General features: G+C 50.2%; 10 protein-coding genes across 10 annotated transcripts; 3 read left to right on the top strand and 7 right to left on the bottom strand.

Annotated features, from left to right (window-relative positions):
- The first annotated feature begins 873 nt into the window (after positions 1 to 873).
- COCSADRAFT_37499 (uncharacterized protein) lies at positions 874 to 2,143 on the top strand. Its single transcript, XM_007702246.1, has one exon. The coding sequence runs from the start codon at positions 974 to 976 to the stop codon at positions 2,051 to 2,053; it is 1,080 nt and encodes a 359-aa protein (XP_007700436.1). The 5' UTR covers positions 874 to 973; the 3' UTR covers positions 2,054 to 2,143.
- Positions 2,144 to 2,692: 549 nt separating this feature from the next.
- Positions 2,693 to 3,952, bottom strand: COCSADRAFT_190922 (uncharacterized protein; the record flags this gene model as incomplete). The annotated part of the gene is made up of 3 exons (XM_007702573.1): positions 2,693 to 3,328; positions 3,359 to 3,764; positions 3,837 to 3,952. The coding sequence occupies 3 exons, from the start codon at positions 3,950 to 3,952 to the stop codon at positions 2,702 to 2,704; spliced, it is 1,149 nt and encodes a 382-aa protein (XP_007700763.1). The 3' UTR covers positions 2,693 to 2,701.
- Positions 3,953 to 5,418: 1,466 nt separating this feature from the next.
- Positions 5,419 to 6,659, bottom strand: COCSADRAFT_358262 (uncharacterized protein; the record flags this gene model as incomplete). Its single annotated transcript, XM_007702572.1, has 1 exon — positions 5,419 to 6,659. The coding sequence occupies one exon, from the start codon at positions 6,657 to 6,659 to the stop codon at positions 5,520 to 5,522; it is 1,140 nt and encodes a 379-aa protein (XP_007700762.1). The 3' UTR covers positions 5,419 to 5,519.
- An 896-nt stretch (positions 6,660 to 7,555) lies between these two features.
- Positions 7,556 to 8,354, bottom strand: COCSADRAFT_37497 (uncharacterized protein). The gene has a single exon (XM_007702245.1). It carries the CDS (start codon positions 8,251 to 8,253, stop codon positions 7,561 to 7,563), a length of 693 nt encoding a protein of 230 aa, XP_007700435.1. The 5' UTR covers positions 8,254 to 8,354; the 3' UTR covers positions 7,556 to 7,560.
- Positions 8,355 to 10,694: 2,340 nt separating this feature from the next.
- Positions 10,695 to 12,547, top strand: COCSADRAFT_181940 (uncharacterized protein). Its single transcript, XM_007702571.1, has 3 exons — positions 10,695 to 11,145; positions 11,198 to 11,938; positions 11,990 to 12,547. The coding sequence occupies exons 1-3, from the start codon at positions 10,860 to 10,862 to the stop codon at positions 12,421 to 12,423; spliced, it is 1,461 nt and encodes a 486-aa protein (XP_007700761.1). The 5' UTR covers positions 10,695 to 10,859; the 3' UTR covers positions 12,424 to 12,547.
- Positions 12,548 to 13,016: 469 nt separating this feature from the next.
- COCSADRAFT_37495 (uncharacterized protein) lies at positions 13,017 to 14,691 on the bottom strand. The gene is made up of 2 exons (XM_007702244.1): positions 14,258 to 14,691; positions 13,017 to 14,207 (listed from the first exon to the last, which is right to left on the bottom strand). Exons 1-2 carry the CDS (start codon positions 14,471 to 14,473, stop codon positions 13,206 to 13,208), a joined length of 1,218 nt encoding a protein of 405 aa, XP_007700434.1. The 5' UTR covers positions 14,474 to 14,691; the 3' UTR covers positions 13,017 to 13,205.
- A 173-nt stretch (positions 14,692 to 14,864) lies between these two features.
- Positions 14,865 to 17,335, top strand: COCSADRAFT_200256 (glycosyltransferase family 20 protein). The gene is made up of 4 exons (XM_007702570.1): positions 14,865 to 15,661; positions 15,712 to 16,084; positions 16,134 to 16,844; positions 16,896 to 17,335. The coding sequence occupies exons 1-4, from the start codon at positions 15,346 to 15,348 to the stop codon at positions 17,056 to 17,058; spliced, it is 1,563 nt and encodes a 520-aa protein (XP_007700760.1). The 5' UTR covers positions 14,865 to 15,345; the 3' UTR covers positions 17,059 to 17,335.
- Positions 17,336 to 17,984: 649 nt separating this feature from the next.
- Positions 17,985 to 18,851, bottom strand: COCSADRAFT_161111 (uncharacterized protein; the record flags this gene model as incomplete). The annotated part of the gene is made up of 1 exon (XM_007702569.1): positions 17,985 to 18,851. One exon carries the CDS (start codon positions 18,849 to 18,851, stop codon positions 17,985 to 17,987), a length of 867 nt encoding a protein of 288 aa, XP_007700759.1.
- A 367-nt stretch (positions 18,852 to 19,218) lies between these two features.
- COCSADRAFT_200255 (uncharacterized protein) lies at positions 19,219 to 20,997 on the bottom strand. The gene is made up of 4 exons (XM_007702568.1): positions 20,476 to 20,997; positions 20,175 to 20,413; positions 19,909 to 20,104; positions 19,219 to 19,857 (listed from the first exon to the last, which is right to left on the bottom strand). The coding sequence occupies exons 1-4, from the start codon at positions 20,792 to 20,794 to the stop codon at positions 19,358 to 19,360; spliced, it is 1,254 nt and encodes a 417-aa protein (XP_007700758.1). The 5' UTR covers positions 20,795 to 20,997; the 3' UTR covers positions 19,219 to 19,357.
- Positions 20,998 to 21,492: 495 nt separating this feature from the next.
- Positions 21,493 to 23,140, bottom strand: COCSADRAFT_171978 (uncharacterized protein; the record flags this gene model as incomplete). Its single annotated transcript, XM_007702567.1, has 3 exons — positions 21,493 to 22,084; positions 22,135 to 22,368; positions 22,416 to 23,140. 3 exons carry the CDS (start codon positions 23,138 to 23,140, stop codon positions 21,493 to 21,495), a joined length of 1,551 nt encoding a protein of 516 aa, XP_007700757.1.
- Between the last annotated feature and the right edge of the window lie 603 nt (positions 23,141 to 23,743).

Below are 23,743 nucleotides of genomic sequence, written 5' to 3'. Positions count from 1 at the left end.
GCACCAGTTGTGCTGCCGAACAATCGAGACTCGGATGATACTCTATTTTTTTGGATACTCGCTATTTCCGCTTCTGTCCTCATATTACCCGCACTGCCCCTCGTCGGGCTTGCTTTCATCTACCTGTGTCTTGCTTTGGGCCCCGTATGGCTTGCCTGGGGTATGGGAATGATGGATCTGCAGAATGTCCAAAAGCCTGTTCGCTCTACCCTGCCAATTTTCGGTTTCTATATGTTTGGCGTTGTCCTGTGGTGGTTTGCTTGTTATAGACATTTGCTGCTAGATGAGCTCCCCTTCAGACATATGTTGCCTGAATGGTTAGCTCGTTGTACTTGAATGGGGACAAGAGATACGAAAATCTCGCCGGTCAGGATAACGACAGCCGTGCGGCCATGTTATCGCTGATTGGGAGGCTATCGGAACATAGCCCCAGATATGAAATGGTGTTGGGGTGAATCATAACTTCTCGGCTACGTTGCTGGGTCTGGCAGTACTGTTGGTTCGGCACGTATTCCCTTAAAACCAAGTACTCATTCATGATAGGGCCTTGTGTATTCTGTGTCTGTTTTGTTTGTGAAGAAGAGGCATATACTACCCCTTGAAGGGCTGCATGCGTACCGACGATACAGATGTGTCGGCACCCCCCACATGCACGTCATTGTGCATGAGCTCACAAGAGCACTTGCTTCTTCAAGCCGGACATTGGTATTTTGTTCTGAAGATTGAGATAGCGCGGTCAGCAAATTTCAAGTTAGTAGGGCCGACTTTGAGTCGCGGATGTGGGACCGGGTTCCCTTATCGGCAGCAGTACTACCCATGGTTGGCGGACTTCATTTACCCGAGCAGAATGTTGACAGCTCCCCAGTATTAATTGTCCAATTCCCCCGGAAAATCGGGTTCCTGCATTCTTGTTTGCTCGCTTCCCCAGTCGCTCACTTTTTGGAACCCGGAAACATCAATCATTGAAACGAAAATGCGGACTTCAACCCTTAACACAGCCTTGTGGCTGGCATTTGCTAGTTCTTTCAGCGTAGCAACACCCCATTATGGCGCTCATCACAAAACCCAACTCAAGCACTGGCCTGCCGATGCTGCCAAAGCGCTGAATACCATGATTGCGCGCAATGCAAATCAGAGCAACTATGCGGTGTTCGACATGGACAACACGAGCTGGCGCTACGACATCGAGGAGTCGCTTCTTCCCTTCCTTGAGAACCGCGGTATCCTCAAGCGCGAAAACTTGGACCCTAGCCTAAAGCTGGTAGATTTCAAGGATACGGCGAATTTCACAGAATCGCTTTTCAGCTACTACAACCGTCTGTGCGACATTGACACATTTCTCTGCTATCCGTGGGCAGCGCAAGTGTGGTCTGGCTTCACACTTCGCGAGCTAAAGGGCTACGTCGATGAGCTAATGGCGTACAACTCGACCATCCCTACGAAATACTGGGATGGCGATGAAGTAGTTTCCAGCAGCGTCCATACACCCCAAGTTTTCCGGGGCCAGGCGGAACTATACAATGCGCTCATGGAAAATGGCATTGCTGTCTACATCATGAGCGCCTCGCATGAGGAACTCGTACGCATGGTGGCCAGCGATCCAAAGTACGGATACAATGTCCCGCCCGAGAATGTTATTGGCGTTACCACGGTCCTCAAGAACACAACATCAGGTGCGGTCACAAACGCAAGGGAGCAAATTACCGCAGGCACATACAACGAAACCGCCAACCTTGACTTGGTTGTGACTCCTTACCTCTGGACCCCAGCGACCTGGTTCGCGGGTAAGTGGGCTGGTATCCTGACCTACATCGATCAATGGAAGCGGCCAATCTTGGTCGGTGGCGATACGCCCGGAAGCGATTCGTATATGCAGTTTCACGGCGTAGATGTCTCGAAGGGTGGCATTCATCTGTGGATCAATCGCAAGGATTCGTACTTTAAGCAGCTGCAAGAGGAGATCAGGAACAATACTCTTGCGCAGATTGCGAACGGACGGGAGGTCACAGCAGACAAGAACTGGATTGTGGTTAAGCCAGAGGAAATTCTGTAATTAACGTCTGTAAGGTTCAAGAACGGTTCAAGAGCCGATGAATAATGGAATATAATTGTTGAAAGTCGATGGACCAGAGAAGAAGAATGTTTAGTGACGCGTGCATGTCCGAGCGCACTAATAGCTGACATAATCGCTCGGTTGAGCTCCCCTTTCTCTCAAACTCGTTCGCTCCTGCTGTCTCCTGCCTCTCAGCTCTACCCGCCACAATCTGACTTCAACTGATCTGGTGCGTAAGAATATGCAAAACAGCATGCACTGCATGGCGAACCTCGGTAGACACAGGTACGTTGAAATCTTGATTAACAACCCAATATTCCAATCCACACATGACGATTCCACATTACACTTGAACCGAGTGTCTCGAAGTCCCGCTCAACTTTCGCGCATGTTGTGGTTTGTGCACACTAGCCCGGATGTGAGAGGCTGTAACGGGCTTGTGACACCATGCGCGAGTAGAAGATAGCTCTGATATTCCACAAACAACATTTTGCCATTATATGGTTACATGGTACTCTTGTTAACATTTATTCAGGTACCTCTTGATACGCGCCTCCCGGGTTTTGGGGACGTTAAGCGCTAGGTATTTATGATGCATAAAAGCAGGAGTGGAAAACTCTTTCCAATTCATCCGGTGACCACAGTCCATCATTCTTCCACGAGGAGGCTGCTCAATTTTGGAGGCTCCTCCTCGTCCTCTTCTACAGCTGGCTGCAAAATCTTTGGCGGCGGAGGGTTGAGCCAGGGTTCGCTATACCAGAGCACGCGCTTGTGCCCCAAGAGCTGCTGCTGCAACACTGCGCTCAAGATTTGCATTGCACTGGCCCCGCCAGCTTCCCTAGCATGGGTCTTTCCATTTGTGTAATGCCGGATCATGTTGCCGTTGCAATCAGAGATATCTTCGTCCCAGGTTGAGTGATTCAACCTGTACTCACGGAAACCAGGAAAGCCCATTGCATCATCACACGGTATGCCAACGATTGTCTCTGGTGTCTTGTTGAAGTCATAGCGAACGTATTCGGAGAATGCGCGCTGTTCGTGGCTCCACTTTGTTTTCCAATTTGCGCAACCCTTATAGCGTGTCTCAGTTGTGCAATCACGCCATGCCTCGAGCATTTCCAGTGTGGTGGTAGAGTTTTGCGCAACGATGAAATCGCCATTCAGGACGCGCAATCCCTTACTATCTCTGCTGATGGATGAGCCGTTGCAAATCTCCTCAGTATCCCATGGGAGAGCCATAGATGTCTCCTTCTGGATACCCCAACGATTGAACATCTATTCAAGTGGTAGCTCCAGATGCGGAACCATAGCACCGGCATCCATGTGGACGACGAATTGGTATTTGGGTAACAGCTCGCGGAATACATGGGGTCTGATCCACGTGGCGTATTGGCCTTTCAAATCACGCGCATGGTAAAACTTGTAGTCGTACCCATGGATGGCGGCGTACAAGTAATAGTTCAAGATTCCCATGGACACCAAACCGGTGCCTTCTTTTTTGAGAGTTTCCCAGTTCATCCTCTCGGGGTTGAAGATGTCATTCTTGCCAGTTGGGGCACGTGTATCTATGTCGACAATCAAGATCTTCTTGCCCAAGCGCTTTTTCCATATCGGGTTCTGCCCTCCTTCGTAGTGTTTACCGGCTGGATCCACGTAGCTGGGTGCAGTGGGATCATGTGTTATAGATTGAAAAACCTGAGCTAGTCTTTTTCTATCGGTGAGTGAGAATGTTCTGAACACGCTGTTAGGAAATTTGTCTCATTGGAACCTCTAAGCGGCGTACCTGTATGGTGTTTCAACCAGTAACGTCTCATGATAGCCGGCCATGTAGGAAGTAAACGCTGCGATAAAAACAAAGATTGTGAAAATCACAAAGCAGGTGCGCTGAGTGGTCAACATTGTTTGCAAAAATGAGTGTGGGTGCCGGGTGGCTACAACACGGTCGGACAGAGAAACAAACCACAAGGCGAACATGAATAGAGATGAGACTGAGATCACGACATCTTGCGCAGCGGACAACTCAATTGTCTTATCAAAGCAAGCTTTGATGCTAGACCGTAAGAATGGATGTCACCGGCACCCAAAACGGTCATCATGGATCTGCAGCTCTACGCTTTGATTAGATACAAAGAAAGATGAGGCCATCGGGCCTTGCGTACATACTTCAAGCCATGAAGCTCACCGGTCCGGAACGGATATGATAGAGAAATCTTTTGTGTAGATCGCTGTGTGGCCCCGTATAGCACGCATTAATCTAGCACCTATAAATCCCATGTGCCGTTTCGAGACACATAATTACAAGCATTTACTTCACAACAACCCATATACTATATGCAACAGAGAAATCGAACACTGTAGTATGGTCTGTATCATGGTGTAACCACGAAGCATGGCGACCCCTGAAAAATTGTCAGGCTTCAGTTGTAAGCAGATCTGCACAAGGTCACACGTAATCCCAACACGCCTACTGCAAAGTGTAGCACTGACCCCAGCCCAAATCAAGCGTGATCGGTAATCAATATCATGAACGAGCAAAACGTTCACGTCTTTTAGGTTCAACAAAACACCAATAGCCCCTGTAACTCTCTGCGTAAGCGGAAAAAAAATGCTTAGGTGAGCTTGTCAACCCGCAACTGTCAAACTCAATTTCGCTTTTAGTAGGTACATTCGAGCCGTATCTGATCGAATTCAAGCTACGTTGTAAGGAACATGTATCCCTTTTTATTCTCTTTCCCATCTTCTTTTGGTATGTTGATAAGGAGGATAAGAAGGCAGACAAGACGCCTCCCCCCCCCTTCTCTCTTTTTTTTATTCTTGAGAGATGGTGATTGCACGATTCTAAGATAAGCTAATCCGTTTCAAACAAAACCGGTCATAGCCCTGAGCTGTGTGATCTCCAGGAGAGTGGCTGATGAGGCGACATGGGGGGGGGGGGGAGGGGTGATCTGTAGGTTCGGGGTACTGCGGAGATTGACACCGTGCACCTGGATGGTACGAGTGGGTCCGTCCATAAATATCAATGGGGAAGATCATGTCGATCGAGCATTTGGGTACGCGGGTGCGGGTTGTAGTGCATGGGTTGTTGTACTTTGCGGGATCATTGCGTTCGGTTTTGGTGTGTTGCTCGAGGCTTTTCTTTCCGGACGAGTGGTGATGCTTTGATTGAAACACGGGTTCACAACATGAAATACGTATGTGAAAAAAATCGAAGGTAATTAGGTAGCAGAACTCGCGGTAGCATTACTTTCAGTACGGATTTGTCAGGACTAATATTATACAATTGAGGCATGCCACAATGACCAGCAAAACAAACGTGCTAAACAACTCCGTCCATGATCAACAAAAAGAATCCATAACCCCAAGCTCCCTCCAATAACCTAGTCGTCTTGTTTTCCAGTACATTACATGCTAAAGTCGAGATCCCGCTCAAACTATACTTCAACCCCGAATTCCCCACATCACCACATCACCTCCTCTCCCCGTCTGCACCACCTCTCCCCATGATCTGGGTCTTCAGTTCCTCCTCCAAAATCTCCTTATACCCCCCTTCCGCCAACCCGAACAATACTTCAGCACTAGCCCTCTGCTCCACCTCTGCCAACCCCTTCATAACACACTCATTCAACCGATCCGAATACTTCGGACTCGATCTCCGCCTTCGAAACCAAAGCGCCGTCTTATCCTCACCCCCCAACTTCGGGTCACGCAAACTCGGTATTTTGGCGGAGGTATCAAGATTAATCGGAATAACACGTCTCGGTGCCTTAGTAGCCAAGTAATTTCTCTTTTGAGAGTCCGAGTATGTGGATGGGAAGGGAGGTTCGCTGTGAGCTGCGAACCACTGCGCTTCCACGACCGTGGGGTCGACTATCGGTGGGAAGTTATGTGCCAATTCGTGCAGTATAGCTGCGATTCCCCAGACGTTGCTTGCGGGGGAGAATTGCTTGGTTTCCCACGTCACCTCGGGCGGCCAGTAGTGCGTTGTGCCGATGTAGCCAGAGGGATTTGGGTGAGCTGGGTTGTGATATCCTGCCATACCGAAGTCTGCAAGTTTGAGGTCCAGGGAGGACCAGTCGGGCGCGGGATCGAGGGATTTGACGAGGATGTTTTCGAATTTTAGGTCGCGGTGCACGATGGGCGTCCAGGGGTGGCGGCCCAAGGGGTGCTGGGGGGAGATGCCGTGGTGGAGGAAGGTGAGGGCGCTAGTGAGTTGGGTGTAGGCGGACCACATGAAGGGTTCTGAGAAGGTGGGTTTGTTTTGGTCGATGCTTAGGCTTCGGAGCATGTAGAGGTCTCCGATGGAGCAGTGTTCGAGGAGAATGGATACTCGGGTCGGAGATGGCACCTTTTCGTAGTGCCCGAGGTATCTCACGATGGAGTTGTGGGGTGGCAGGTTGCTAAGGATTTGGATCTCAGGGGAATTTGGGTGGGTATAAGCCATTACCTTTACTGCGATAATGGTGTTGGTTAAGATGTGTGCCCATTGCTCGACGCAGCCTTGTGAGCCCTCCTGGAGTGGGCCATCGTACTTGTGGGCTTTTGGGAAACCGGCAGAAGGGTCTTTTGGGTCGGGACGTTTTCGAAATGGAAGGTAAATGCACGGCATCGTGATTTTGCTGGTTGGAGACTGGGTTGCTGGTAGATGGGGTTGTAGTCTTGTTTCGGCTTCGACTCGAAGCAAGAATGGATTTTATACTGTGGGTAAACAAGTTAAAGAGAAGTGAATGAGAAGGTAAGAGTGGGTCTTTCATTGCTTTTGCTTGCCTCAACGACTAACTGGGTAGGAAATCAGCTTTCATCATGTCATGGCTTGGGAAGGAGTGAACTTTGGTAACTGCAACGTTTTGGATCTGAGCTTTGGGTGGCTGCCAATTCAAATTACAAGCGATTGTCATCACAACCTTGGAATGCTGTCAGAATGGCCTTGATGGAAGTCACTTCTTGCATCTAGAGTAAGAAGTAAGTGTTCTTTAGTATACTTGTTCTTAATGCACAGATACGTTGGAGGACATAGACTCTCAGATTTTCTGCGTCGCACATTCTTCAGATATCTTGATACAGGTTTAAATACTGAACAAAACCCATTTCACTCCTATTCAGCTACCTCGGTTTTCATTAATTCTCAACTCGCGCACGTAGCTATCCGCAGCAGAAGTGGATCAGTTATCACATGACACTATTCTCCATTATATCCAGCTAGCGATAACAAAACGAAATAGAAATTTTGGGGGTATACCCGAACATTGTTCTATACTTATTTTTTTTGATAAATTACTAGGGCAAAGCTCCTTAGTGTATCAAAGAGCAAGGCAGCGTAGGACTCAAGTTTGACCAATCACTATGCAGGGTTCCATTCACTCAACAAGCCACACATCGCAGTCAAATCAGATTTCTCATTCACCAAATATCCATACATATTTTTTTACTTTTCACCCAAATCCGATACACCCCTCTAGTCACCTAACAGAACCGAAATTTTCTACACCATACTAACTCCACACACCCCTTCAAACTCCCCACGCCTTCTCCCTCCTCTCAAACTCCGCAACCTCAGCCACCCAATCCGCCCTCTCCTTTCCAAAAATCTCCTCAATAACATATATCGTAGCATCGATACCCGAGCTTACTCCGCCAGCAGTCACAATGCGCACTCCACCATCCGTCGTACCCGCATCCACATACCGCTGCCTCACAACATTAACCTTGGACTCGCCGCCCGCGGCCTCATCCGCAATCGTCTTCAGCAAATCATAGCTGAGATGATGCGTAGTCGCCGTGCGGCCCGCAAGAACACCAGACGCAGCAAGTAACAGCGAACCCGTGCACACGGACTGGAGGAACCTCTTCCCCGTCTCCGCACGCGGTTTCGCAGCGGCGAACTTCTGGATCAACGAGAGAAGCTGCTTGCCGGCCTCCGTTGCAATCAGGTCCGTGATGGTTTTGTCGTGGGCACCGGGGATGACGAGGATGTCGTAGTCTGTGATTTGGTCGACTATGTCGGCGAAGGTCTTGTTGGGCTGGTACACTAGGGCGGGCGAGGCGGAGACGACGGGACTGGAGTGCGCAAAGGATGTCACGTCGAAGGGGAAGGTGGCGTTTTCATCCAGGGTGTCGCTGTGGCTGTAAATTTCTGCTGGACCGGAGAAGTCGAGGATGTCGGCTTGGGGGTAGAGGTAGATTGCTACTTTGAATTGAGGCATTTTTGGTCGAGTGATTGAATTGTTTGAAATGCTTTGGACAATGGATGTGTAGATTGGGATTTGAAATTTACTGTGTGTTGTTGATGATGTTTTGAGTTGGTATGTGGTCGCTTTTTATGTGAGCAAGTGAGGTCGGATCGGATCAAGAATTGTGGTCCGGCTTCCGTGATGCTAAGCCCGACAGCCAATGGTCACGCTCTTTTGCGTCCCACAACGGAATTGCGAAACGAAGCAACTTCATATTGCTTTGGTTTCAAAAGAAAAACGATTATTGCAGCAGGAATCATCAATCTCATTGGACTGATGCACTCGCTTGTAACACTGAATGCAATGGCTGGCGGGGACATGTTCCACACGAGCACGTATGAGCCGGTTTCTGCTAACATATGATGAAAAACAACTTACTCCAGTCATTTTATGGGTGCATAAACTACGATATCCGTGGGGGGAAAGCACGGGAAATGGTGTAATAAGAGCCAAGTAGATATTACAAATCAATTGCGGGGAAATGGCCTCAACCAGCCATATGATCTTTTCGATCAGTATTCAATGTACCATACGGTTCTTCCGATTAAAAAAAATACCTTTAGATGGTTGCACTATATTTCGAAAGTAGCTTCAAACCAGTTTTCTCCGCCTACGGTTCATACCCTTCCAAGTCGACCCAATGTAACCTAAATACGCAAGGCCTAGGTACTATGGAGCGCAGGGAAGTGCTATGTCAATCGTCGATACTTCGAGTGGTAAAAATTTGAGGCGTCTTCTGGAGTTGATGCTGTGCCCTGTTACCGTCATGTGCGATAAGCAGTCCAAGCCGGCGAATTCCTGACATGAGTTCTCTTGTCACTGTCGAGTAGTTTCTGAACTATCAGTCAGTACAAGAGAAAAAAAGTTTATCTCTTAAATCTTGACGCAGTAAAGCTGGACTGTGAACTCACTCGAAGATAAGAGAAATCTAGGTTGGCCGAATGTCAAGTAGCCCAGTGACAATTATGACGCTGATAGATATGCGAACATGACTGGTTACCATTGGTTGAACAAGGATCTGTGGCAATATTTCTTTAGAGACTGACTTGTTCTGTTCTAAGGTGTAAACTTAGTGTTGAAGCAGATCTCGCGAATACCAAGCGCTTGAGTCTTTGTTTGAGTCAAAAACTGGAGGGGTTCTTTCGATAAGGTTAGTCTTTGTGCATCTAAATTTAGAGTGTTATGTGGGAGATAGAAGAGAAGATTTCGACATTAGTGTGGATTGAGTCAGTGGTTTCGAAAGTGAAGCAGCAGCTACCTGGTCTTGAAAAGGTGTACTCACTACTTGGCTTGGTAGCGACGCTCGTACCGCAACTACGGGTAAATACCAAGAGCGAGTAAAGCGACTGAGGATTGATCAGGTGCTACTAGCGCAACTTCGCTTCTGGAATCTTTGTCGAAATTACTTACCAGGCACAGCCTTGGCCTTCGATGCATTAAGCCTAACCCTTCAAGTATCAGACCCAATACCTCGGCGACAGACCTTGTTGCTTGATATCATTCTACGGCTATCCCCGGAGGTCGAAGCCCCAGTCAAAAGCAGCTACGGCCATTGCTTTTGAAGTCTGACAGACCTGGCACCTGGGTACCGCTGGCCAACCCCGGACTGCATGCAGAGGCATCGATGCCCGGGTACTTTGGCCCTAATCCAAGGCAAATGTCGGGATTCAACATGTCTTACGCCTCAAAAGAAATGCCTGTGAAAGTCACTGCCTACTTGCTTATTCGAGAAGGTGACCGGTCAGTGTCGTATTGCGTCCTGCCTTGAAGGGCCTCGAGGCTGACTTTGCCAATGCCCAGAACCAACACAGTGCCGCGGCATATGACCTCGAGTTTTGCTTGAGCCGACCTTTTCCAAGTATTTCCCCGTTGGCGGCGTTCAGCTCATCATGCGCCACACACGAGCCAGAGTCATTGCCAAGCCGTTCAGTCCGCCAGCCAAGCTTCACCCAGCACGCGACAAAAGACCAAGACACCACGCTCCTCTACAGCATCTCGTTTTCCCACACTCCACAAGGCTCTTTTGTCCAAGCGCGATCCAATCGTGTGGTTCCGATCTAGCGAACACAGTGATATGAGCTCTTGGCATGGGGCGCCGTCTTGCCGATCCTTGTTGGCCCAGTCGGGAGCCGGCACACCATTTTGCTTGTAAACTTCCCTGCGTGCAATAGTTACCAACGTTGCCAACAACTCCAAGGCTCAAATTTCATGTCCAAGTGTTGGGAGGAGTCTGCTAGCACTACACCTGCCTATCCACTCAAGACCTAGGCCCGCCCAGAGCGAATCAGATGTCATAGTCAAAGATAGTTGACTCCTTGTGATAGGTTGATGATACCCAGGGACGAAGGCGATGCGAGAGCACGGTGTCGTTCCGAACTATTGGTAACAGGATCGTTATCTCTTGGTTGCTTTGCCACAGAATGATGCAGGGAGCAGCTGAAAGGCGGGGTTCGTTGTATAATATGTACGTGTAGTAACACACGTTCAGGGTGAGGTTCTAGGTGACAGTTGTTTTTCACCCCTCGCACAGAAAACGAAAACTTGTCCATCTTTTGACGTCTTGCCATAAATCGTCTACAATGGGCGAAATCGACTCCAAAACCGACGAGATGGAGCGTGCTGCGAGCAACAACAGTTCACCCTCTGCCAACGCTATGCCAACAACAGCCGTCGCAGTCGAGGAGAAGAAGACGTTTTGGCAGACAGTGAAGACTCCCGGCTCGGTTTGGCAGATCATCTTTGCCGCTGTTTTGGCCATTGCCATCGGTCTCGCAGTCACTACCACTGTTGATGAAGTACCCGAAGCAGCAATTGTTCTTCTCGCAGTCCCCGGAAACCTTTGGTTGCGCGCCTTGCGAGCAGTTGGTATGTGAAATGGTAGCTATTTGGGCTGAATCTGGCCATCTAACAAACGCAGTACTCCCTATGATCGTGACTGCCATGATCATGGCTGTCCAGCGCTTACGAAACATGACCCAAGGAGGCGGTGCGGCCGGCAAACTCGCCCGCTGGACTGTCGGATATTATGTCATTACCACGATCATCGCTGTTGCGCATTCTGCTCTGCTAGTCGGCCTGGTCTGGAGCAAACTGTTCAACGTTGTGTCTGGCAGCGCACTGGAAGTTTCCGAAAAAGACCAGGAGCTCGTTGATGAGAGGAAGGACGTCGAGATCCACGATGTTGTTGTTGACATGTTCTATTCTCTCGTCCCCAACAACATTGTCAACGCCTTGGCTACCGACGCTCTTCTTTCGGTGCTGATCACAGCCATCGTCCTCGGATATGTTATCAAGCCGGGAGGTGCCATCTATCGAGCGGTCGAGGAAGTCGAAGTGATAATCCTCAAAGTTATCACTGTCCTTATCCATTTAGCGCCGATCGGTGTCTTCTTCCTCATTATGCCCAACCTTTTCCGCCTCAATATTGCTGAGATTGGCACGAACCTGGGTATACTCATCGGAGGAACGCTATGCGGCATGTTTATCCATATATTTGTCCTCATTCCCCTCATCTTCTTTATTATCACTAGGAGCAACCCGTACACATACTGGCTCAAAATGAGTCCTGCCTGGGTCACTGCCTGGGGTACTGCATCAAGCGCTGCCACTTTGCCCGTCACTATTCGTTGTGTGCTGAAGCAGGGTATTCCCGTTACAGGTCAGTTTGTGTGACGGACTTGTTCGTTTGTCGCCCACTAACTTTCCGCAGTTACCAAATTCTCCGTCCCACTTGGTTGTCTGATCAACATGGATGGTACTGCGATTTACTTCCCAATCGTAGTCGTTTTTCTAGCTGCTACTCAGGGGATTACGTTGAATGCTGCAGATTACATCATTGTTATTCTCCTCTCGACTCTGGCCTCTATTGGAACGACACCAATCCCGAGCTCCAGTCTAGTTCTGGTAGTCATGATTGCCACTAGTGTCGGTGTGCCGATCACTGGAATGTACGCAGTCGTCATTGCGATTGATTGGTTCTTGGACCGCTTCAGGACGGCTGTGAACGTCAGCTGTGACGCCTGGGCAGCCAAAATTGTCACACACGTTACAAGGATCAAGGATGAGGATGGTGTGACATACGATGAGGCTGAGAACATCGACCCGAGCACGTTAGGACGCCGGGAGGATGACTCCAAGGTGTAAAAGTATGTAATCTGCTCAGGTTATTCTGTAGTGACCTTTGCATAGACTGGGTGTTTTCTCGACAGTTGGGTGATATATAATGCCATTATCTTTCATTAAATGTAAAATGATCTAAGTCGCCTGGAGTGAGGTTGATCCAAATTACTAATCGTCAGTTGATTCGTCTTGGGTTTGTTAGTATAAAGTGCGGAAGCGGTGCCGTGCATTTGATGTGTTAGCAGCTGGAGGATCAAGAGTTGAGTAAGTGGGCGCAATGAGTGTCATAAATGCCTCAACGCACGTGGAAGGCACATGTGCTCCTTCCCATCGAACCCCATACAACGCATCGCTGTGAAGAAGAAATACCACTGATTCTCGAAATGAACCGGAACAATGTCGAGTGAATCTGAAGAGGTTTTTCGATATCAGCAAGTGTGTTTATGAACCGCATTGGATTTCCAGGTATCAAGATGAGCATAGCTATTGATGGCTGAATGTTCGGAGGTGATATGATTGACCAGTCCTAACGAGGATCTCAATAACTAATGTTTAGGACGAACAGAAAAGAGCCCCTACCTTGAGTTGATCATCCAGCATTCTTGAAAACCTGTCTTCTCTCAATCACTTTCTTTGCAGGGAAAACTACAGTATCTAACATGGAACAAGACTGGCTGATTGATTGAAAAGAAATGTTTGGGATTTTGTTCGTGGGTATCAATAAACGAACACGCTGAGGAGAAGCTAAGCTACATGTATGAAGAGCTGGAAAAGAGAACATCATGCTCAGAATCAGGCAAGAATGATTAGTCTGAGTCGTCACCTGCACTATCCTCGCTCTTGTCGCCGTCATCATCGTCGCCTGAGTCAACTTCAACATCATCGTCATCATCGTCGTCGTCGTCATCATCACCTTCAGGAGCATCCTCTTCTTCACTGTCGTCTTCAAGCACAACCTTTTGTTGGGGCACTGGCCTTGCAGCAGCTCTCCGGCTTGGCCTTCCAGTGGCCGTAACCTCGTTTGTCTTTCCCCATGCTAGCTCACCCTCTTGGATAGCCTCAAGATCTTTTGCAAACTCCCTCTTCTCCTTGATCTTTGCAGCCTTTTCGTTGGAATACTTGCCATCCATACCGACGTCTTTCAGCCAACCTTTGAGGATGCGGATCTTGTCTTTGGATGTGTCGCATTTTGAGAGTTCTGGGTCGCGAGACCAGACCTTGCGGATGCCGCATTTGACCAACCAACCTTGTAGGCGCTTAACCTCCGCAGTATCGGGATCGTCCTGGGTCTTGGACTTGGGTGTTGCTTTCGCTTTTGGTGGAGTCTTTTCTTTCTTGCCTTTCGCTGCTAGAGTCTTTTTCTTCTTCTTGACGGGTTCCTCGTCAATGACGCTTGAAAGGTCGCTGTCGGATACGTCTCCCTTTGTGTCTGACGCCTTTGAGGGTGCAGTCTCTACCTCCTCGTCATCATCAGCGGCGGCACTGGGCTTTGACAATGGCTCGGGCGCATCCTCTTCGTCCGAGTCTTCTGCGACAATCTTTTTACCGCGCCTTGCGGGCTTCTTTGGCGGTTCGCTCTCAGCGTCGGATATTTCAGCAGGAGGTTCCGAGAGGTCGGCCTCGGACTCTTCAGACTCAGATTTGGCGCGCTTCTTGGGCTTCTTCGCAGGCGCAGCAGCTTTTCGCTTTACACCGCGAGGGCTCTCGGTAGCAGGTTTGAATTTCTTTGGGGCAGGCTTCGCTTTCGGCTTGGGTGCTGCCTTCTTGGGGGTGGGCTGCGGTGAGGGTTCATCACTACAGAATTTGTCCTAGATTGCGTCTTAGATGGGTCAATGCCACGGCTACTGCTGTTACAGACCACTGCATCTACAATTGTCTTTTGCGACTTTTCCTTCCAGCTCGCGTCGGTCTTGAAGAAGCCGTCATCTAGGCTTAGCTCCTTCTCGGCGCGCGCCCGAACGCGTTTGACGGTCAAGTCATCCGTCTTGCCAGACTTGTGGATGGCGATGACAATGTCGCGCAGCTTGTTGGTGATTGTTGCCTCGGAAGGTCTTCCGCCCTCTGAATCAGACATGATGGGCTGTGTTTGTTGGTGATGTTGGATGGCCGCCGATAGTATGGACGCGACAAGGCGCGGGAGCTTGACGGCAGCTTATCGCCTAGTATGGCATGGGGCGTTCACGTGACATGGCGGAGACATGGAATTGTGTCGATTCGCATCAGGCAGCCCCGCAGCAAATGGTGCTGCCACACACTTTGGCTGGCAGGCCCTAAGACCGCCCAATGCGCTGGTCAATTATGTTTGGTAGAAATAGACGATAGAAATATAGTACGTAGCCCGTGATATCCCCCTCATCCTCTTGCAGCTTCAAGGCAAAGGCGGCATTTGTTGGGCGGCAGGACTAGCCACGCTCTGTACTTATGTAGGGATGCCCCGCCCACGCGGCGGGCAGCTCCACGGCCGACGTCACAAACGCTCGCAGCTTTTGACAATCCCACTCTACCAGCCTCATCTGATTCTTTTCCCATTGCCCACTACCACACCGCCCTAGAGCCCTAGTCTCGTTCATCCTTGGCCCCTGTTCCGTCTGCATCTGGCCCTGTCGCGCACCGTCTCTCCATCGGTACGGCAGGTAGAAAGTATATGTAGGAGCCAGAGCTCGGAACCTACGAGAACCCACTTGCACTCGGCGGGCCCTGTTTATTATCATACTTTCGTCACCCAACACCGCGGCTGAAAAACACTAATCCCTCCCCTCTCGCGCCTGCGAGCACTTGTCACACCCCTCACCTGCCGCCGTCACAAGCTGTCCCGCACGCTTGCTGTGCTGACCTCGCCTGATTATTCCCGCTGTAAATAAACCTTCATCTCCAGCAATCGGACCATCTGGTCCCCTCGTTCAGTCCACTGCCCCTCCATACAGTTTCCGCGCAAACTTCAGAAAGATGCCCGACGAACCCACACGGCTTGTAAGGCCCGAGGCCTCGGAAGGACGCCTGCTCCTCGTCTCCAACCGTCTTCCCATTACTATCAAGCGCTCAGATGAGGGCAAGTACGACATGTCCATGTCCTCTGGTGGACTGGTCAGTGGCCTGAGCGGCCTGGCAAAGACGACGACCTTCCAGTGGTATGGCTGGCCCGGACTCGAGGTACCAGAAGACGAGGCCAAGGGCCTGAACGACCAGCTCAAGGAGAAGTACAATGCCGTGCCCGTCATGCTCGACGACGAGCTTGCAGACCGACACTACAACGGCTTCTCAAGTGAGACCACACTGGCGAGCTGCATAACTGCCAAAACTAACCATATGCAGACGAAATCATGTGGCCGCTGTTCCACTACCACCCCGGTGAGATCACCTTTGACGAGTCCGCCTGGGATGCATACACCGAGGCCAACCGTCTGTTCGCAAAGGCTGTCGCAAAAGACGTACAAGATAACGACATGGTCTGGGTGCACGATTACCACCTGATGCTCATGCCATCTATGCTGCGAGAAGAGCTTGGCGACACAAAGAAGAATGTCAAGATTGGTTTCTTCTTGCACACTCCCTTCCCCAGCTCCGAGATTTACAGAATCCTCCCCGTCCGTAACGAGATCCTGCTTGGTGTCCTCCACTGCGATCTCATTGGTTTCCACACCTACGACTATGCCCGCCACTTTCTGAGCAGTTGCTCTCGCATTCTGTACGTATCTTCTCTATGTAAATTTGGAGATTGTGCTAACACGCAGCAGCGGTCTGGCTACAACTCCAAACGGCGTTGAGTTCCAAGGCAAGGTCGTAACCGTGGGCGCTTTCCCTATCGGTATCGACCCAGAAAAGTTCGACGAGGGTCTTCAGAAGCCAAAGGTGCAGGAGCGGATAGCGGCTCTCGAGAAGAAGTTCCAAGGCGTGAAGCTGATTGTTGGTGTTGACCGTCTTGACTACATCAAGGGTGTACCACAGAAGCTGCATGCTCTTGAAGTATTCCTCACCGAACACCCTGAATGGATTGGCAAGGTTGTGCTTGTCCAAGTCGCTGTTCCCTCCAGACAAGACGTCGAAGAGTACCAAAATCTTCGGGCTGTTGTCAATGAGCTTGTTGGTCGCATCAACGGCAAGTTTGGCACCATTGAGTTTATGCCCATCCACTTCATGCACAAGTCCGTCTCTTTTGACGAGCTCATCGCACTCTATGCCGTTTCAGACGTCTGCCTTGTTTCTTCAACGCGCGACGGTATGAACTTGGTCTCCTACGAGTACATTGCGACACAAGAGAAGCGACATGGCGTCATGATCCTCTCAGAGTTCACTGGTGCTGCTCAGAGCTTGAACGGCAGTCTCATTGTCAACCCATGGAACACTGAAGAGCTGGCGGATGCAATCCATGATGCAGTCACAATGGGCGACGAGCAACGTAGCTTAAACTACCAGAAGCTATCAAAATACGTCCGCAAATACACTAGGTGAGTCTTCCAACTAACATTTATCATCAGACTAAATCTAACAATTCTTAGTGCCTGGTGGGGCGAGTCCTTCGTCACCGAGCTTAGAAGGATCTCGGAAGCTTCAGACCGCAAGGTGCACTTTGCCAACGTCACTGCTACAGGGTCTGAAGAAAATGCTAAGACTGGCGGAGAGAATGTTACTGAACCTGCTGCTGCTGCCAATGCTCAATGAGAGACATGGCGTGGCGCCTTGGCGTCGTTGATGCTTTGACGATGACGAAATTTCATGTGGCGGAAAGACAGCGTGATGGAAATCGCTTGGGCTAGGCAGAGATGAAGGGTTCAGTTCTTGCGGTACTTGCTCAATTACTAGACCCTTTTTACTTAGATGCTGTAGCGGATTACATGCTACAGCAACAAATTATACCCCTTCCATGGACAAGATGAAGTTTTATACGAATTTTTGGTTATTCATATAATACAAACGGACCGGGGTGTCAGTGCTGTTGATTTTCTGGTATGTGAATGCCCAACTGCGATACAGTTTCCGAAAACGGGAGTGTCACTGCCATGTCTTTGTTCAAAACCTGATTGTACCTCGAAGTGAAAGAACTATCATCTCATTGTTTTTTCACCTTTATACAAACGGCGTTACTGCAGCACGCGATACGGTGTAGCGGCAACACTCCTATCACTTTGACCTTGGTATCACAACACAGAGAGAAGTGACAGGCCACGTGCCTGTCGGGTGCAACTGCAGCACAACGTCAATGACAACAAACGGGTAGTTGCAGAGACTCCCTCCCCGAGTACATAAACAGCCTTACCCAGCTGCATCTCTTCCACCCAAGCACTTCTACCATCAACATCAACCATCAACTTACCAAATCCATTTTTCTATGTCTTGACTTTTTTTATATCTGTTTGCTATAGCGTATCGGATCAATTATCTCAGAGAAGGAGGGTAGGCCACACCCCAACCTGCCGGAATCGGGGATCAAAAAACATGGCCTTGCAGTCAAAGTAAAAGGATTCGAATGGGCGTCAACAAAGACGCTGCTTTCGAGCCCCAGGAGAAAAAATCCTTCGCCCTATTCATGTCATCACCAAAAGACTTGACTCCAAAACAGCATCCCCGCAAACATAACCAAGACCCCCTCAATACCACTGACAATGCGGCGTAGGCTCGTCAACACACCTCTCCCACTTGGAGCAATTCTGCACAATCCTCCACATCCCGTACTGATTACACCGAAACACGCTCCCATCCTTGCCCTCGGTATTCTCCGCCAAACAAACAAGGTCTCCCTTCTTGCACGCCCTCGGCCTCGCCATGTCTTCCGCATTACCACCCTGAGGAGCCACACACCGGGCTCCGCTCGCCCCATCCATAGTACACGCACACGAATCCCTAATCTCCCATTTACCAGCCCGGCACACGGCGACGCCGTCATAGCCATGGGAGTGCAGTGTCGCGCATTGGGTGGCTGATTCTTCGCAGCGGTCCATGAGAGGCGTGCATATGGCGTTTGAGCAAGGGGCGTTTGGCGAGGTGCATGTGTGGACGAGGTCCCAGCGGAGGGTGTGGTTGTTGCACTGGAAGACGTCGTTGATGTAGCTGGGTGCTGCGCCGCAGAGGGTAAGGCCGGCGGTTGAAGCGGTGCACTCGGGGAGGTGGGCGAGGCGCTCGAGGGAGCAGAGGGCAGGTTTGGTGAAGGAGAGGAGGAGGGCGGTGGTGACAAGGAGGAGATTCATTTTTGTGCAAAGTGCTTGTTGTTCGCGGTTGATGGTATAGTAGAAGAATGGTATCGCAGTTTGGAGATGTAGTTCGTCTTGATTGGTGGTTGGTGAAGAGAAAATGGGGGCAAGAGCTACGAAGAGAAGGTCGACGTTGCGTTGGTAGGAGTCGAGATGGAGGTTAAATGAATTCGTGGCGGTGATAAGAGGCGAGATCGAGTTCAAATGAATGCGCAGTGGTGATGAGATGGGAGAGACGGACGGACGATATGGCGAATTTATGGGCATCGGAGCGCTTTGCTACACTGTGTGTCTTTGCTGCAACCATAGTTCGTTATGCTGCTGTCTTATCGCAACCATAGCTTGCTATCTTATTACCTTTATCGTAACTGCAGTTCGCTGTTCGCTATTCTACTACCTTCGTGGTAACCGTAATTAATTCAATTGTCGTACCTAATAAAGGTGTACCAAATGGGTACATAACCGTTGAGAGGTTTGCATATTTCTGGTAGTATTACCAATCGATTTTCCAAGTTTCCTTCATGGTACGTTGGGCGATATAGTCATGCCTTTTTTCCTTCTTTTCTCCTCTCCTCTCCTCCGATTATCAAGGTCATAAAATGATACCAACAACAGAATTTCTTCAAGAAGCTAATGGGCTCTTACTCTCAAGATTTTTTTCATCCTATAGAAATATCTACGCATTGGGCTCTATCCCTCTCAAAATCTTCCAGAAGCCCACAAAACATCCCTACACTCATATATACATACATCCTCCTTGTCCCCTAAGACCTTTACATATTCTTAACCAAATACCTCAACCCAGCCCACATCTCCTCCGCACTCGGCACAATCTGCTCTTTCGGCAGGACAAACCCATACTTACCCGTATCCCTCAACTCAACCGTCATACTATACGTCGCCTTGGCGACCTCGAATGCATAATCCACACTATCGCCACTAACCTGATAGATAGTATTGCAAATCGGGCCTCCCGTAAAGGCAGTTCCATGCACTGCCTTCACCGCGGCAATCGCACCGTTCGTCAGCGAAGAGTACTTTGCGGCACTGGGGAGAGCACCAGAGCAGGTGTAGCCGTAAGGGTACATCCAGAGTTGGCTGTAGGCGTGGATGTCCATGTAGAGGGTTATGCCTTTGCCGGCGGCGATGCTGTCGAGGTGCGCTTTTAGGGCTTTGGTTTCTACGCCGTCGCCGGCCGAGGGGCCTTTGTAGTCTTGGTCGCAGGGGGAGGTGGAGGCGCCGTTGGGTTGGTTCCAGTGGGAGGGCCAGTTGCCTTTTTGGGAGTTAGTTATTTTATGCGGCTTTGGAAGGGGGAAGAACTTACGGTTGATGTCCCGGCCCACGCATGAGGCGCTGGGAGTGGTCTGGCGGTTCTTGCGCCACATGCGGTCGGTGGTTTGGCTGTAGGCAAAGCCGTCGGGGTTGACGATGGGGAAGATGTAGAAGTCGTACGAGTTTTTGAAGCCGGCGGTCGTAGCGTCGGTGGAGGTGAGAAGTTGGTATGCTGCGTATTCGACAACCTGTGAATACATTAGCATAATTCCTCATTGACTTCGATTTATTTTGTTTTGGAAAGACTGGGAAATTTACCATTGTAGTGATCCATTCACGTGCGTGTACAGTGCCGTGCCATACTACACCCTTCTGAGATCCCTTACCACCACTACCCCAGATGTGAATACCCTTAATATCACGGCCCTCAACCGACTTGCCTGCAGAAATGACTTCTGCGTTCTTGGGGTATGCAGCCGCAAGATCGGTAATCCATTGCATGTGATCGGCAATGGAGTGGTAGGAGTTAAACCACGTCGCGTTCGGTGCAAGACCAGCTGACGGAGTTAGCAACCCCCCATGTCACCTTTTCAATTTACTGGGCGGGAAACAAGCGTACCGGCATATGTGCTAAAACTCTGCTCGTCTGCGATAGAAAGGCCAAGATTGTCATGCATGACTTTTGTTTCGAAACCCTGAGTCTGAGCCTCAAAGTCCTTGACCGACGACGGTGGCACCATGACATCGACGACATCGCTAGACGCAGGCTTGCCCTTCCACAGCTCAAGCTGCAACTTGCTCATTACATTCTCGAGCTTGGCAGCGTTTGCGCCGACATTGACACGGACGACTTTCCAGTCGTCGTAGTTTACTTTCTTGGCAACGGTGGCGGCGGAGGCGAGGCCCAGCGAGGCCAGGGTGACGCTGAGGAGCTTCATGGCTGCAAGACTGAAGAGTGAAAGAAGAGAGGGAGAAGCGTGGCCTGAGGAAAGAACACACTCAGGCTTCACCTACCCTCTAATATATATAAACGCCTTGAAACAAAATGAAAAGTGCTACCATGACAAAAGTACACCCCCACCGATGCAGTACGACGGCCTCATTCCACATTGGGCCTTCGCCAGCCTACCATTCCCTCACACCTGCCCGACTGGCCTTGGCCGCTGGCCGGGGCAGCAACCTTGCTTGGGAAGCTGGTTTGCCATAATCTGAGTAGGTATTGGGGGACATGGCGCGCAGGTGGTTAATATCGTTGCTTACTGCGAGATAAGCCTGGGTGGGCCAGGTCAAGCCTTATGCGCCTAGATGGTGATCTGCAGGGGATTTGCGCCGTGGCAGGCCAGCCAACTGCCACATTGGGTAACGCGCAACATGTAGACTACGCCTGCGACGTGCGAATGACTTGCGGGGGATACTGTATGTGTGGGCCCGTATGCTGTCGAAGCTGGAGTGGTAGTGGTGACGCGATTGGTGAAGTGGTATGTGACCTTCCCCTTTGGCACTGGGGGGACCGGGTGTAGCTGTGGAGTACGGATCGATGTCAGAATGTGGGCTGAGGAGGTGCTGAAAGTGCTGCATGCGAGGTAGGTGGTACATACGACACATTACAGTACATGGAAGCAGTCTTCTAGTCCTTTCACTCCTTCTTCAGTCCAACCTTACCCGCCTTCCTCAACCCCACAACCGCAATCCCCATGCACACCACCATATACCCAAACATGAGCCAATAACTGGCTCTATACCCCTTCAGCACCGCTCCCTCATCCTGATCCTCAAATGCACTCCCCCCACCATGTCCACTTCCATGTCCCTCCCCACCACCACTAACAGGACCCTGCACCCCCAACGCCACAACTTGACAACTCCCCATGCCCAAACTCATACCAAACTGCGCCACAGTATTAAACACCGCGCCCGCCAGCGCCTGTGTCTTTTCAGGAAAATTATCACTGACGATAATGAGACCGACGGTGAATAACACGTCTGCGCTAAACGGCGCGAAGATCTGGGCCCAAAAGGCAAGTTTCCAGTAGCTCCAGGCCGGCGGTACGAGGGCCATGAGGAGAGGCGATAAGGCGCAGATGAGGGCTGAGCCGGCGACGAGCCAGCGGGCGGGGACGCGGTGAATGAAGAGGCCTACGAGGATGTTGATGAGGACGCCGGTGGTGAGGTTGGGGAGGAGGTAGAGTGAGGTTGTTAGTGTGGAGGCATGTTGGATTTCTTGGAAGCTAGTGCTGTGGTTAGCAATTGAATTGATAGAGGGTATAGTGTGGCGTACTAGAGGCTGGAGAAGAGCTCGATGGAGTTCATGACGCCGTAGGATAGGGCGACCATGATGCAGGTGCTGGTGAAGGGGAGGTTCTTCCAGAGTTTGTTGGGGACGAGAGCTGGGTTTCCGGTGCGTTCGCGGTAGTGCATCCATAGCGGGAAGGCGGCGAGGAGGAGGATGCTGATGGCGAGGAGGGAGGCTGTCGATGCTGAACGGATGCTTGTGAGGTCTGCGCTGATGATACTATATGCTGTGAGTATAAGGTAGTGATGGATCATGAAGTGACTTACGCTAGAACGTAGGCAAGAATAGCCAGACCACCACTGGAAATAATAGCGCCCACCCAGTCTATCTCCTTACCCACCTTCTTCGATAAAGCGACTACACCGTCGTTGTTCTGAGATGGTAGTTTTGGCAGTGTCCACAGGGCAGCAACAGCAATGGCTAGAGTACATTCTCCAGCCAGGTAGAAGCCCGACCTCCATCCAGCCCTCTCAATCATTATACCACTAAGCACAAGGCCAACAGCAAACCCAAGTGGTTGACTAAACCCCAGACAGGCAAACCCCAGATTCCTCGCTCTTCCAGATGGTACAGCCCCCGTTATGATAGCCACAGAAGCTGGCAGATGCATCGCCAATGCAACACCTTGAAGAGCACGGAAAACAACGAGTTGAGCGCCTGACTGCGCAAATCCGCATAGTAGGGTGAGAAGACCAAGGAGTGTGATACCAGCAAGTTCAACGGGTCTGGCACCAACAATGTCGGCAATGGAGCCTGCTGTGAGCAAGGCAGCACCCGACGTCAGTCCGTAGACAGACGAAGGCCATAGGTATAGAGATCGCTCGAGAGAAATGGAACGCGCTATGATTGGGAGGCCGACAGTGATGATGCCGTTGGTGAAACTGGCCATGAATCCTACGAAAGACGGTGTGAAGATTGTGACGAAAGTGCGTAGGATTGTCGGTTTGGAGGTGGATTCCGGAGATGGTAGAGATGATTCAGTATCGAACATGCCATGGTTAATAGATGGAGTTTCTCCAAGTGGTCCTGGTGTATATGGAATCGGTGCGGGCTTGGGCCGTTGGTGAAGCTCGAGGACCTCGGTCATAGTCTCCTCCGTTTGCGTAGCCATTTTTGAAGATACCTAAAGAGCTAAGTGATTGCTCTTGTTTTAACACATGTACAATCTCAGGATAATTTATATTTATCAAAGATGACTGATGTTCGAGCACATTCGAATTTCGATTGTGAACCAAGCCGTTGAACGACTAGCCGCACGCCCTACGCCTTGAAACATGTCAAAATCTAGAATCTACATTTCTAGGGAGATAAAGAGAACCTCTCAAGAACAGATGAGCAGAATATCGTTCTCAGGTTAACAGATGACGGAATACACATGTCAACATGCAATTAGCCTTGCGCATGGTTACTGACTTGATTCAGGTGGAGGGCAAGCCGTGATGAAATACGCCAAGACCCTGAACTCCTTCTGCAGGGCTTCGCATCTGTTCATATGAGACGGAATAAATCCATTCCGAATCTCTCCAAAACCAAAAGTAACTCCTAAACATGGAAGACTATTCTAGTATTAAACGCAATCTTTCTTCGACATTCT

The sequence above is a fragment of the Bipolaris sorokiniana genome (assembly GCF_000338995.1).
Source record: "Bipolaris sorokiniana ND90Pr unplaced genomic scaffold COCSAscaffold_8, whole genome shotgun sequence".
NCBI lineage: Eukaryota > Fungi > Ascomycota > Dothideomycetes > Pleosporales > Pleosporaceae > Bipolaris > Bipolaris sorokiniana.
The sequence above is the reverse complement of the archived record's forward strand: the minus strand, read 5'-3'. Positions and strand labels throughout refer to the sequence as shown.